The sequence below is a fragment of the Argiope bruennichi genome, chromosome 3 (assembly GCF_947563725.1).
Source record: "Argiope bruennichi chromosome 3, qqArgBrue1.1, whole genome shotgun sequence".
Taxonomy (NCBI): Eukaryota; Metazoa; Arthropoda; class Arachnida; order Araneae; family Araneidae; genus Argiope; species Argiope bruennichi.
In genome coordinates this window covers 111,687,422-111,703,636 of record NC_079153.1, presented here as the reverse complement: position 1 = coordinate 111,703,636, position 16,215 = coordinate 111,687,422, and the positions used below count along the sequence as shown (strand labels likewise).

Here is a 16,215-nt window from a genome sequence, read left to right as displayed (position 1 = left end):
CCGCAGGATCAAATGACTCGTGGAGATCAAAACACACTCACACGTACTACGGTAGACCACGCGGGAAAGCAGGGCGGATTAAAAATAAGGACGATCCCTCCCCTGATTCTCACATCATTGCAGCCAGGCCTGATTGCTTGCAGAAATCAGAGGAAAAAGAACGCCAGAGGTAACAGCACACCACCGCGAAAGACGTTGCCATTTTTTTCCGCTCTCTGCTAGAGGCGTTGCCACTTTTGTAATGCTGAAATAATTAAATAACATGCTGCGATTATGCAATGAAAAGAAGAATGGAATATGAAGGAAACAACAGAGAGAAGTTTCAGATTTTGCTGCTTGTTCTAAAAATGCCGATTCTTCGACTTCTACTTATTCATTGACGTTGCTCGATGTTTTTAATATTTCATACAACATTGTTGTTCTTGATTTATTTTTTTTATTACTATATAAGATGGATACACAAAGAAAGCATTCAAATTGCTTAAAACTTTTTCCAGAAAAATGTATTAATTTTGAAATTCCAGATGTTTGAGTTTGGCAAACGCATTTCTTGACTAATGTTTCTGCGTATATCTGTCCATAGACACATATGAAGACAATTATTTAATCTAAAATTCTACGAATGAAATTTGGCATGGGATTCTAATATCAAAATTGTACATCTGCATCAAGTGTACTACAAAATTTGTTGATGGAAAAAGATATTTTTCTTAAACGGATACTCGATTTTCATTACTCTAAAATGAAGCAAAACAAACAAACAAAAAACAAGTATCAGATTTGTAAAAATTATTTTAGAAACAATGTTGCCATGTTGAAGGGAAAATCTTTCATATTTTCAATTATTGAGTTTGTTTAGTTTATCTGACTGTTTTTCAACCTTAATTAATTTACGAGACAAAAACACCAAGTCCCTTTGATCATTTGTAAAAATTTTTAATGTATTTTGACTTACAAAGTAGATCAGTTACCAACTATTACGAATATTTGTACTTTCAATTATTTGCGAATGAAAATTAACCAATTAGGCTTTTTATATTTATAATCCTTCCATTTGAAACAAATTTTTGAATGCAATCCATACTTTGACAACATCTAAAAAAATTAGCAATCTTTTTTTCTTATTGAGCTTCTAATTACCTTTAATTTTATGGAAGAAATAAATACTCAAAGTATTAAATTATTCTCATAATTTCTTTTTTGGATAGGGTAGAAGAGAGGAGAATATCGCCACCAGTGTATTCTAAGGAATTATTCTTTCTTGGTACATTTTGTCCTATATTTCGAAACATTTCCTCTGTGATTGGATAATTTGATGCACATTTAACTATGAATTGTCATCAATAAATCAAACACAAAATAATCCCGATTAATAAGTATGTAAGAAATAAATTAATGATTAATCCCTTTTTAGCATTTCAGAGCAAGTTTGACAGTGACAACCTTTGGATTTTTCTGGCACACATGCCTTAACAGTTGACAAAAATTAAAATAGTTTGGCAAGGCTTATTTGTTAGGCATTTTCGTAAATTAAGCTTAAGTTTTAATGGCTATGTTTTAGATATTTTTGGTTGTCAACTATTCCGAAAATCTTAATTTTCTTCTATGTTGTAAAATGAAAAAATTATAGAAGGAAAGGATGGGAGATTCTTATTTTGGTTTCTTTGTCGAATAAAAAAATATACATACAAAAACATTCAGAAACGGTAACATCTGCAAAAGATTGAGAAAAAGTTACTTCCGTTTCCTGTTGCCTTATTTTTTACCACCTACTCCAATAATTTTTGCAAAACAAATAAGAAGTTATAAAAAAAATCCATTTATTTTCTTGTTTGTGAAATATATTTGCAAAAATTATTACAGTCGTCAAACTCTTCAGTTTAAAGATTTTTACATTTACATGTCTGGGAAACCTCTCTAGAAAAAAAAATCCCATCTGCTTTGTTTTTGTTTATCTGTCCTAATGTATTTGTAAGCAACTGTAATAAAACGAAAGGAGCAAAACAGTTTGCGTGCGGTCTTAACACCAAAACTGTAGATTTATTTTACATTTTGTGCCAAAAACCTGCTAAAAGAAAGTAGCCTTTTTCTAAATATACTCGATTTTAGAATAAAAATAAATAATAAACTTATTTTAATAATTTAATTTAATTTATAAGGTCTCTCATATTCAAGGTAAATATTTAAATATTTCTGCGCCTTATGATTGTCCACGTGAACAATTTCAAACTTCATAATTTTCGGCGATATCTTTGTTTACAGTACGTGCAACAGAATAAATATTTTGTATTTTTCAAATTTTACTACATGGATTGATTTTCTGAGTTTTGTGCAAAACTTTTGTACCTCGTTTGAAGAAAAATAAAGCTGATAAATGTTATTCCGATTTAGGACCTATTCTACTTATGCTTGTCAGTCGGAATGGTACTCAGTCGTAAGGCGAGGGCACTATATATTGAAATCAATTGGCTACATAGTATAAAAATAAAACTCGACAAAGAGGAACCATCAGAATTATGAATAATTTTAGATATTTCTTCAGGAATTTGGTGAAAGTCTGATCACATAATACACAATTAAAATGAAGAAAATCTCATCACATAATACACGATTGAAATGAAGAAAATCTCATCACATAATACACGATTGAAATGAAGAAAATCTCATCACATAATACACGATTGAAATGAAGAAAATCTCATCACATAATACACGATTGAAATGAAGAAAATCTCATCACATAATACACGATTGAAATGAAGAAAATCTCATCACATAATACACGATTGAAATGAAGAAAATCTGATCACATAATACACGATTGAAATGAAGAAAATCTCATCACATAATACACGATTGAAATGAAGAAAATCTGATCACATAATACACGATTGAAATGAAGAAAATCTCATCACATAATACACGATTGAAATGAAGAAAATCTGATCATATAATACACGATTGAAATAAAGAAAGTTTGATCATATAATGCATGATTGAAATAAAGAAAGTCTGATCACATAATACTTAAATAAAATGTGCGTAACTGAAAACACATTTTAAGCAATATTCTATATCGAATTAAATGACCAAGTTGAGAGGAAATAGTTACAATATTTTAATTCTGTATAATCACTTTAAAAAAAAAAGCTTAATTGTTTTTTATATGCTTTAAAATCTGATTTGGTATCAGAAGGGTAATCGTTGCTATGTCAAAAAGCTATAAAACCAATGACAAAAACGCATTAAAATGCCAAAGAACTTGTGAAATAACTTTTTAACGAATTAGAACTTCAGATGAAATGTGAAAAACCTGTGGTGAAGAGTTCCCAGAACATCTACTACAAGTAGGTCAGAACTTAAGTCAACAAAGAATTGATTCGGAAGTAATTATTAAAAATTATTAGAATGTATGTTTTGTATGAACTTTAATTAAACCTTTCCATGCACGAGTGAACCGAGTTCAAATAGATTAAGTAGGTCGAATCGTCAATGTTCTTTTCCAGTCAGAAGAAATTGAAAGTTACATAGTATATGGAAAAACCTCAGCTGCTGGAATACGTGAAAAGTGAATTATAAAAAATTAAAGATTATCATTAAATAATCCAAATTCCCAATACTTGTTCAAAAAGGAATTTTCCATGTTTTTCTTTGGCAGCAAAATTTTTCTTAAACCGTTCTCTCAAGAAAATGCCTTTTAACCCTTTATTTACCAATTTCAAATTTATTTTTGAACCATCAGTTAAATTTTGGTACAGAATAAATCCAGGAAATAGAAAATTTTTTAATTAATTAAATTAATAAAAGATTTTTAATGTTATATTTTAGATGATATCTATCGTTTTCTATTGGAAAAACGTTCTTGTTCTATCAATATTGTTAGAAACAAAATAGTCATATTGTGAAGATATCAGCCGGATTTAAACGGTACTTTAAATAACCGTTGGTAAGTAAAGGGTTACGGTAAAGAAAGTAAATTTATAATTTTTTTTTATCATAATGCATTTAAAATATTTCATACTCCCATTTTTTAAAAAATGGACTTGTTAAATTTAAGTTATATTAACATATCATTTAAAAACTACAGGAGGGCTGTTTTGGAAAGAATCTCATGATTTTGAACCTCAATCAGATGACGAAAATGACACACGAGATAGCATCCCTTACAAATTTCAGAGCCTCATAAGCATATATAATCCGATTCTCAACATCAGATTTGGAAAGTATCAAGTCCACATACCTAATGAATCATTGGCGCAATTAGAGCTCAAGTCTAGATCTACCACCACGTCACCGAAGCTCCCATTTTAAAAGCATAATGGTTAGCACGTTTTTGGCATGACTAAAGCTTACGATTCAAAACACCAGTTTAATTACATTATCTCTTATTGTTATCTCTCAACTATGATACAGAAGGGGCAGTCTAATTAGAAACGGTATGAATCGGAAGATTTATATAGTAGTTAACGTATTAATTAAAGGAATAACACACACACACACACACACACACAGGAAATTAAACGGCATCCAAATATTTAATTCAAAGCATCATAACACGATAATATTTTAAACTTTATTCATCTGTCCTTATAATATATTTTGCTTTGGATATATCCTTATAATATAGATTATTTGCTCTATAGCAACGATAGCATGTATATATAAATACATTTAATATCGTCATAACATGCATGAATTATAAATTCAAAAATTAAAAATAAATAAATATTGCTGCATAATATTAAAAAAAAGTACTAAAATCTTTTTTTTTTGATTCGGAGAAAAAGTGGACAAAAAATAAAATTAATGATACTGTAAAGCCGATTTTACAGTATCTGTAAAAATAGCTTCCGTGCTATAATTAACTCAAAAGTTATTGAGAAAATTTTTCGGTTAATTTTCAATTGGAAATCGAATTAAATTTTTTAAAAAAAATCTTTTTTTAGCATTTACTACAAGAAAAAAAAATTACATCCCGAATTTGGTACTTAAAATGGTGCACCCCAATTTTCATGCTATTTACAAACAGTATGCAAGCTATAGTGTCACATTTAAAAATCATTAGGAAAGAATGTTACGATATGTTGATGCATTTAACTATTTTCTTTAATTTTGCAAAGCTGATAGCGATTGATAGTTTTATATACGCATGTTAAATATAACATGAGTTCGCAAATTTGCAAGCAGATGCATGAAATTTTTCTTTCACAATTTTTTTCTTATTACTTTTAGTGCAATAAGGGTTGTTAAAAATTTACTTAATATCTTACCGTTTTGAATCTAATTTTGCGATAAATAATTCAAAGATGTAGAGTATAAATTTTGATATAAAATATAAAAATTCAACTTAAACTAAGGTTTGATAATGTTTCAATTTGGCATATTAAGCAGGTTTAATTTGTATTAAGCAGGTTAATTTGTATACATAATTAAATTTTTTTTTAGTAAACTTTACAATATTTTTTAGTGTTTTAGTTACTGGCTTTTACACACACGGGTGTTAGAATGATATTAAATAATTTTTCTAATGTAGATTCTATCATTGGTACATAATTAAGAGTAAATTTTTAAAAATAATAAAAAAAAAACGAAATAACAAAAACGAATTAAGGCAAAATAATATCTTTGATAAAAAAAAAGATTTTCTTTATTCATAAAATAAATTAAAATGTTCCAATTGTATGATAATAATAAAAAACAAGTGCAACACTTTCTTTTGAATAGAAGGGAAAATTTCAAATTAAAATTATAAGCTAAAAATATTTAAAATCCTTGCAGATCCCAAGTATGTATTGAAAATATTTTAATCGTTAAAGAAAGATTGGCAATTTGATATCTAAGGTATTGATTTCTCTCGCTATTATCGTAAAAAGGCCTTGATTTACTTTAAATGAATTTTAATAAAAAATAGTCTTCAGGCACATAAAACGAATATACGATAAACATGAAAAAGCAATCACTTAAATGTACTCCGTAATAAATCACTTAATGTTGCCGGCTTAAGTAATTAATTTTTCTTTTAAGTAATTTATTTTTCTTTTCTAAGTGACATGATTCCTTTTACAAGAGTTTCAATTTCTAATTCGTTAGCGCATGCAACATTAGCTACTAAATACAAGAAAAAATTTAATTTATTTTTAATTAAATTATTTTACTCAAAGTATTCGCATTAAATGAGTTTTTTTTCAGTTAAAATATTTATGGAAATCATTTATCACACTAATTTCCTGATTCCTATTTTAACCATATCAATCGTCTGATGATTTGCTATGTGTTTTTAATCTAGCTATGTTTTCTATTGTGTTATTCGGCAAAACAAATTCAATTTCAAAATATGAAAAAAAAAGTCAAAATTAAAAAAAGGCTTTAAATTTAAAATAAAATTTAGATTATTAGCTTACGAAAAATATGTTGTATTTTCATTTTAAATACACACTTCCTAGTTATAGTTTTTGAATAAATATATTGGGTTTCGTTTTCTTTTCTTCAAACGGTAGTGATGATTTTCAATCATTTAAAATAATATATTTTGCAATTCAAGTCAATCAGTTAAAACATTCATTTTGATTAAATAAAAATAATTTGCAGCTAATTTAGAAATCAAATTTCGGAATTTTACTCGAAATGTTCCTTTAGTATATACGGATATATATATATATAGAATTAAAGTTTATTTATCTTTTTCTTCAACGGTATTGTATTTTAAGAATTTTTGTTAATAAATTTAAAACAAAGTACTTTGATTTTTGGGGAAAAAAAATCAAATTTTGAAATTTATTTTTAATAAAATCAATTTTTTTAACCAATCGTGAAAAGCAAAAGTGGATAAGTGAAAACGTTTTGAGCAATTCAACATAAATTCCGACATTCTGACGTCAATGTCATTTCCATTAAGGCATTTCCAAGACATTACGTACCTTGTTTTGTAATATAAAATGCATTTATAAATTTCGCCAGGAAATGTACAAATTACTTTCTGTTAAATAAGATATGTATTGCTATTAAATAAGATAAAAATAATTTCTCTAATTATAAACCCACAAATATCACGTTAAACAAAATTTATTTTAACGGGATATATTAAAAAGAGAAAAATTAATATTTCTTGGCATCTATTCTATGTTGGTTCAGATTTAGAAAAAAAAAAAACCATTTTATTTCAATTATGTTATTAACGAGGAAAAAATTAATTATTATCTTATTTGCACAAATTCTTGAATTTCCACCTTTCAGTTATTATTTAAATACCAATTACCTTAATCAGCTGTTACATTATTTTTCTTAAAAATGTTATATTATTTTTAAAAACAAATTCTCGTATTTCAGTTTTTATGTGAAGTCATTAAACATGCATTACTGGATCCATCACAATGCAGAAAATCAATTTTGATTAATCCATTTTCCAGTGTTTCACAATAAAAAAAAATAATTTTACATTTCTATTATCAAAATTCTAAAAGAGTACATTATTTTTTCTTATAAAAATGTCGCTTTCTCAATATTTAGGCTCAACAAGAAAAGTAAGAAAGAGTGAATTTTTTTTTATATATTTGAACATTAAACACATATTTTTTAAAATCATTATGAGCCAATTTATTTCTTATAAAAATTTAAAATTTTTTGCATAAATTTATTTTAATAAACAATGGAACTAAACTATTTTAACAGAAATTTAAAATCAATTTTTTTTTAAATTTTAGAATAGTAAAACCTGTTCGTTATTTTTTAAGTAATTATAAATACTTTAAAATTTTAGAATATAATCTTTATAATTATATTTTCTTTTAAAATATATATGTTTACTAAAACAGGAATATAGTATGTACAAGGAATTTCAAAAAGAAAATTTTTATTTAGATATGGAATGCTTTATACTTAAAGAAAAAAATTTGAAAATTCAAAAAGATACGCATTATTTTATTCAGAATAAAAACCTGAATTTGAAATAAAAATTTAAATGATGTTAAATACTAGTACAAACTATTAATCAAAATCAAATCCTTATATAATCAATAAACCTCAAGAATTATGAAATTTAATATATAGTTCTATTTAGAAGAGTATACCTATGTAGAGGAATGTAATTTATAGCTTGAAGCGAAAAATCATATTCCTATGCGATGTGCATCCAAAAAAAACAGTTAAAATATTATAAAAGTATTCAAAAATTGTCTTTCTGCAATTAGTTTATCATTATAATTTAATTCTTTTTTTTTCAGTTTCACACTAATAGCTTTGCAAATTATTAATCGAAAAAGTAAAACAGCCAGATCTTAAAATTCAAAAAGTTGTCGGTTGAGTGATATTAGGGTGATTGCTTATTATTAACGTTTTATTTTCATAATTTTTGAAGGTATCTTTAATAATAATCCTGATAAGTTTCTTGCAAACAAATGTAGGTAATATTTTCAATACATTAAATTATAAAGCTTTGTTAAAAAAAAAAAAAGGGGGAACCAATTATAAATCAAAACTTCTTAAACTGCGGATACAAAATTCGAGTGGAGTTGAGGTTGCGAAAATGCTGACGGTAAATATTTCAGAAAGTCATTTTTTATTAAAAATTTTCTAAATAAGTATATTAACCTTTTCTAGGGCCGTGGGAAGTATGCTTCCCACCAAATTTATCAATATTTGTATAAAATTACAGTACACTCCCGATTATCCGCGGAATTGGGTGGCGCGGCCGCCGCGGATAACAAAAATCGCGGATAATCCGAAAAAAGCTAAAAACGGGTATAGCAAAACAGTCATTTCAACTTTGAAAAATCGTTTTATGTACAATGAAACGTAAAATAAACAGCAGGAAATGTTTAACTATCGCTTAATATTTTAGTATATCACTCAAAACGAACCTAAAATGCATTTTGTTAATGAAAACAGAAAAGTGCTTTGTACTTACGAGAGGCGTCAAGGATACATAAAAAAATGAATACATATGTACTGTTTTAATACTGTAATGTATTATGTAATTACAAAAGCATAACTGTAAAACTACACCTTTTTGAAGAAATCAGTCATTTGTGTTTGCTTCTTGCTTTGGAAGCATTTTCTCTTTGCTTGGAAGCAAAAAAAAAAAAAAAAAAACTTACTGCGGCAGGCGCGGATAACCCGCCCGCGGATAATCGGGAGTCTACTGTATGTAGGTTGGCATAAGTGCTGACAAATTTTATTAGAAAGACAGAAACTTAGATACTTCAGTTCTTTATCTTACACAAAATGATGTGTCTTGATTTGTTACTTAATTATTAATTAACTAAATTAATTAGTTAATCAAATTAAATTTATCTAATAAGCTAAATAAATCCCTTTTCTTATTTTAATTTCAAGCTTAAAAATATTTTAACATAATATGACTAGAAAAAAATGGCCCTTTAAAGGGTTAAAGTAAATTTCATTTCGTTGTCAGTATTTCATATGCTATTAACATTTTTCTTGCAAAAGAAAAAAAAAAAATCTGGCTCTCAAAAAAAGTCGTGAATAGGGGGGAAAAAAAACCTCTTGGAGCTTTATTATCAGTGAATATAGTAGTGCAAATTACCCAGATAATTTGAACCAAGAAAAAAAAAAAAAGATAATTTCTTGGGGGGGGGGATAAAAATTTATTCGTAGCGGCGTTTTAATTTAATTATTACAAAAAATAAATCTGTTGACATTTTATATATATTAGATTTCCAAACATTATTTGGGGTTATATAATTGGATATTTGATCATATCCAAGATAATTTGCGAAAAAAGATTATTTCCTACGAAAAAAAAAAATTGTTTGTAATAGATTAACTAGCGAATGTCTTGATTAGTTTGTATCACCCGTGACTCACGCTTGTAAATCGGACCATCTAATTGGATGAGCCCTCTTCGTTATCTTTTAAATGAAAAAGAGAAAGGGTGATCCAATTAGATTGCATGTGAATCGCCTGTGATTCACATCTAAATATCACAGCTTGAATATATCTTTCCCCTTTTTTACTGCTTATTTATTTCAAAATACCTTTTTTTATTCAAAAAAAATTGTTTTCTAATTATATTTCTTATTCCTTTACCTTTAAACAGATTTAGATAGCTTGAGTTTGGATAACTGAAGTTTTACTGCGTTGTCCTATGTCTGAGTACTAATAAGCGTTTTCAAAAAATAAATAAATAAATAATTATTATTATTACAATACTTTTTTTATTTAGCTACATGTAAAGGAAAACGGGTATATATTATTGAAAAATAACTTTTCCAATTAAAACATTTGGTTCAAAATTGGACGTAAGTGAAAAATTTTAGTGTATAAAGACCGGGAACCAAATTTTACTTATTTAATTCATTCTGTTTTTGAACCATCATATTAAACAAATATAACATAATCTTAAATATATATATATTTTTCCCAGGAAGATGCACAAAATTTCGAATTTAGAAAAAATCTAGATGTCGAAATTTTTAATGAACGTTAAAATTACTTTCTCTTTGTGAATTTCGTATACGAGAAAATAAAACTAATATGCGCGAATATAAAAAAATTTATTTATTAAACAGATATTAACAGAATATTTTATTTTGAACTGAATCAAAGAGAAGTTTTCACCCAGTTAAGGGGTAAATACAATATCAAAATAATTCAAATTAAATAAAATCGGACCATCATTTTTACATAGAACATAAATAAATTATTATACTTTATGCAAAACATTATAAAGGACCAACGAGTTAAGAAATAAAATGAAACTTTTAGTAACAAAGTCATATAGCATTTTTAATGCATTGTCATGATAATTTCTTTGAAAGGCCCCCCTTCCCCCCCCAAAAGAATGTGTACAACACATTCTAAGAAAAGCATACGTTATGATGATTTTATAGTGATTATTTTTAATTGTATTTCATATTATAAGCTCTACAGTTTTCAGAAAATCTTTCGGATAATTAATGAAATATTTAAACCTGTATTTGATTCCTAGAAAATAAAATTTCCATCTATACAAAAATAAACCTTTCTGTTTCCACAATACATAATTACATTTAATATAAAAATGCATTCTAAAGAATTCTTAAAATTCTAAACAGATTCGTAGAATCCAAAAAAAAAAAAAAAAAAAAAAAAAATCTTTTTGTTATAAACATGTATTGCATTTTAATATAATTAAGTTAATGGGAAAATACTTCGATTTATTAAAAAAATGAAATTTGCAGTTAATGTACGGAAACTTTCATTTCGACGTATTCATTCTGGGAAGGAAATAAGAGACAAAATCATCGCTTTGAGGTTATATTAACGATCATCATTAGCAGAAATATTCGCTATCGGAATTCCAGTTTTTTTTTCTTGGCAACAGAAGTATCGGATGACAAACAGGAAAGAGAAGTCGAAAAAAGTGGACAAAATAATTGAACTAACATATTACATTCCTTTAATGAGTGAAAATTCAGACAAATCCTTTAGTAAAAAATAAAGACAACTAGTTTTTTTAAAAAAAGAATTTTCTTTTAGTACCTTGCAGGAAATTTCTATACAAATGCTACTTCAAACAAAGTTATAAGAAATTATTTTTTGTTTTGTTGAATAATTCGAAAGGTTTTTAGGGTTTGTGTGGACATTATGAAGGCTGTCCAAAAAATTTTGAAATCAGGTGACTCTATTAGATTCTTTGACATCAGTAATAAATATGCTGTTTTCATTTAAGAATTTCTTTAGAAATAAAATTAACAAAAATGAAAATTTTTAATTTATTAAATTATTCCATTTTTATTAAATTATTTCCTTGTAAATAAATTAGAACTTGATTTTTCATCAGCTCTATTTATTTTCTTGCATTTTATACACTTTTTTCTCTAAGAACTTTTTAAAATCATATTTAATAATAGTTATATCTAATATTTTTAGTTATATTTACATCTCTTTTGAAAGCTATTTGAGAACGAACCTCTTTATTTTGAACTTTGGTAAGAAGAAATCTGAGCTGGCATCTCCTTTTCCAAACTTCCTTATAGCAAAATCGAGAGGGCATTTGACTTCCGACAAACAACTTGCGCGAAAACGGAGAAGAAAACAATTTTTCATTGAAAAGAAAAGAGTTTAAAGTTTAAGATTAAATCAATGTCATAAGATGTTTTTACCAAAAATCATTTAATAAATTTCAGAATTATGTTAAATGGTGTTTCAAAAATATAAAATTTTAAATGCTGCAAAAATTTAGGTTTTGGAAACAGGCAGCAATATCCTATGAAGATAAAGAATTTGTATTTAATAAATTATTTGTAATGCAAGATTATTAGGATTTCTATTTTCAGTCAAGAACTTTAAAATTAAATACTAGATTTGAATTACATTCGTTATTTTTTTAATTGAAGAATTACGCCATTCGGTTGGTAACGAAAGTTTATATTCGACAGATTTTTTATATGAAATTTATCTCACTTTTGTGAATTCGAGGATTGTGAGATATGAAAAATACTCCAAAAATTGGGTAGCTTAAAAATTAATGAAACAAAATTCATGATAAATATATGTAGAAATTAAGTTCCAATAATGTCTTTGTTATCATTATTAGATATTATTACGAGATAAGTGATGATAAATCGTCTCAATATCTAATTTAGATAGAATTCACAATCAGACATTTATTACAATTTGAAGAAAAGTTATATTATCACAAAAGCTCCGAAAATTTACCTCTGATATATGTGTCAATAGCCAATGAATAAATTTTATAACTTCTCTTTAAGAAAAGTATTTTCAATTTTCTGAGATAATGGATGTTTCTTCAAATGAATACATAAAACTATATATATAGTGTAGATGGTATTGTTATTTTTATATGAGAAAAGAAAAGCATTTATAGGATCAAACCAATTTTTTCCTAATAATCATAATCGATAAATTTTCCTAATAATCGATTCTAAAAAATATCTTCATCATATATCCATTAATTGTTATAACCGTGGATGTAATCTAGTAAGGGTAAGTGTAATCTAGTTTAATCTAGTAATTGTAATCTAGTTAGTGTAATCTAGTAATCTAGTAAGTAAGTAAAAACATTAGGGAATTGTTTAAATACGCATTGTAAAGTTTAAAACTGGAAAGTTACAAAAATGTAGCAAGTTATTCATAGTATATATATATCAAATACATCCGAAGAAATTTATTTTTTAAATTAAATATCATCAGTTATGTTCAGATATTTTTTGAGTTTGAAAATCAATGAATAAAAAAAAGAAAATCGTAATTTTTTATGTTTGTCAATGATTAGGGAATTTGAGTAAACAATTATCTGTGGTTTGCATAGTAAACGATTCAACAAATCATATTAAAATGAATTCTGAGTTCCTTCCTAATTAAATACAAGTTCTTCAAAAAAATTAATGATGATTAGCTCACATATACAAACTCATATGAGAAGTTTTAGGGATAAAAGGATAGAAACGACCAGACAAGTGAGCACAGTATATTAAAAACTTTCTTCTTCTTATTCTTATTATATGTCAGTCAACCTATATTTATAAGCACTAACAAATTTAATTTATGCTTAAAAAATGTTTTTAAAGTAGCAAATTTTTTAAAAACTTTATCAAGTGGGAAAAGCTTGTATTCGGCAGAACTATACCATTCTTTTTGTCAGACAATTAAATATTTTTAAAAATAAAAATTATAATAAAAGCTTAAAATAATGCCTTAAAAATATTTGAAAAGAAATGTCAGAACAAAACTTTATAAACTTTTCATATCAAATTAAAAAAAGAAAATTTGCTGTTATTATAATTGTATATAATTATAATCACATCCGACGAAGAAATTGATAATTATGAGTGATTTTGAAATTAGAGAATACGTTCCCTCGGGGAGGGGCGGAATAACTACAAATGGAAGTGAAGACATGCACACTCACAAAATTCTCAACAAAAAATAAATCTTAATAGGAAAGATACATTCTTCTGATACAAAGTTAAATATAATCTTTAGAAAATAGGCCAAATCCATAATAATTACCTAACATTTATTTTAAAATGAATCATTTAGAATCTTGAGATTCATATACAATTAACCCAATAGCAAGTACTGTGCAACTGGACTTCGAAACATAAGAAAACAACTTACAATCTCAATAAAATTCGATTTATCTAAAAATTCCTATTAATAAAAACAAGTCTAAGATTGATTACCTAAAACAAAATGACAATTTTTGTAGTAAAATTAGCAGCAAAAATTTGTTTTTAATGTTTAATAGTATTAACAAAAATAAATTTGATAAATAAAGGATAAGTGCTTCAATAAATGAAAGTGATAATACTTATAATCAAAAAAATATAAATTTGAAAAACAATTTCAATAATTTAGTACGCAATTTTAATAAACAGCATACAACCTTTTGAAACAAAAGAAATGTGCAATATAGTTTCAGAGTATGCAGTACGATACATGTCTAAAAGGGTTTAAGCATTTTTTTTTACATTGAGAGTTTTTTTTTATAGCTCTTCTTTTATATATGAATACATCTAATAGTTATAAAATCCGCAAATAAGTAAAGTATAAAAAAAAGAAGAAAAATTACTCAGTAATATAAAGTATGGACGCATTTAACAAGTTTAAACAATTTGAAAATAAAAGTTTTTTGCATTTTTAAAATTTTAATTTCAAAATAATTAAAATAAATTTGAATCAGAATGGTCAGAAATTTTAAAATTATTTTAATACGAAATTCTAGGAACTAGCAGAAAGTGAGTCGAATCACAGACGAAATCGAATTAAAAATACATCCAAAATATTAAAATTCTGCAATATTATTAAAATCTTCAATAGTTAAGTTGCGCTCCGTTGAACTCCAAGCACTGTCACGCAATAAAAATAAACTTGGTGTCGACTTACCTTAATATCCGCGTCAGATTCCACCTTGATCCTCATCGCTTCCTCCTCGTGTCCCGGCGCGGACCTCTCTCGGACACGTCTCCGGCGGCTATCCGGCGATCCTCCGGCAAGCACGGCGCTCATTTTCTTCCGACTCCGCACCGAACTGCGTCACAGCCACGACTGATGCGATGCTCCAGAGAGAGAGGGAGACCATGAGACCTGGGATCGGGTTACGCCGGCTCTTTTTTCTCTCTCCTTCGACAATTCTCGGGTATCTTCGGATGCGTGGTCAGGAGATCTTTTTGCGGATGAATTTGTTTCATTTGGAGGGGATGAGGAAATGAGTCCTGTGGTGGAAGAGGAAGAAAGCGATTTTGTTTTTGTTTTTTTCATTAAAGGAGATTCGTAAGTCTAATCCAAAGCATGGTAATGTTTTAGGGCTGATTTGTCGATAATTGAGAGTGGATATTACTTATTCTAAGCATCGTAATGATAGCGGGCACACACACAAATGCTTAGGTAGATTCCTATAGGAAGATTACCTATTGCAATGGTTCTCATAACTAAACTTCGGGAAAATTTCTCCAGGTCTTTACGTATCATGGTCCTTAGAACATAAAACTACCCTTCGTTCAAAAGTTCTATATATAAGAGTATAACGCTTTTCCCACGTTATCTTGTGAACAAAATAACTAGAGTAATTTTGTTTTGATTTTTAACTGGCCTGGAATATGTTAAAAAATCTCGGACGAGTTTGTAAATGGCCCATCTGGCACAATGGATGATTGAAATGGTGGATGATTGAAATTTTCATTTCGCTCTAACTCTCTTAATATTGAAGATAGAAAAATAAATCCAATTAACCCAATTAGCGCCTCATTAAGATGAACAACTTTTGTATTTAAAATTTTTCGTTGCCTGCAATATCTTAGAAGTTATGGGCTGAAAAGTGACTTTCAAGCTCCTAATTTTGACTGTTTCTAACACCAACAATTTATGTTGCCAGATAGTAGCTTAGACATAAAGGAATTTATCTTTGCCTTCCAGCTTGCCGAGAGAAATCACAAAATCTTATATGTAAATATTATAAACAGTAAAGAATTACCGTAGGTAATTTTGATAATTTTCGATTTTCTCGCTACTCTGAGCCTAATAAAAGCATTTTTACTCTTTCATATATAAAGATACTTGGATTAGAGTCAAGAAAAATATTGTAATCATCAAATATAAAGATTTTAATGAATTTCCCGGTTCCATTTCGTCTGAACTCGAAAAAATAATTGTTTGTGAACACAATCTGTCAAAAATATAAAAAGTTAGACTAATAAAACTTAGTTTGCAATCTTTGCACGAAAACTACAGACTTGCCGACTAGAGCCATTCAAC

General features: G+C 27.1%; 1 protein-coding gene across 1 annotated transcript in view; it reads right to left on the bottom strand.

Annotated features, from left to right (window-relative positions):
* The window catches only part of LOC129963964 (sine oculis-binding protein homolog), a 115,714-nt gene extending 100,568 nt beyond the window's left edge, over positions 1 to 15,146 (bottom strand). The window contains exon 1 of the mRNA XM_056078596.1: positions 14,848 to 15,146. Coding sequence (XP_055934571.1) covers positions 14,848 to 14,970 — 123 coding nt within the window. The 5' untranslated portion in view covers positions 14,971 to 15,146. The remainder of the gene's footprint in view (positions 1 to 14,847) is intronic.
* Positions 15,147 to 16,215: the final 1,069 nt, after the last annotated feature.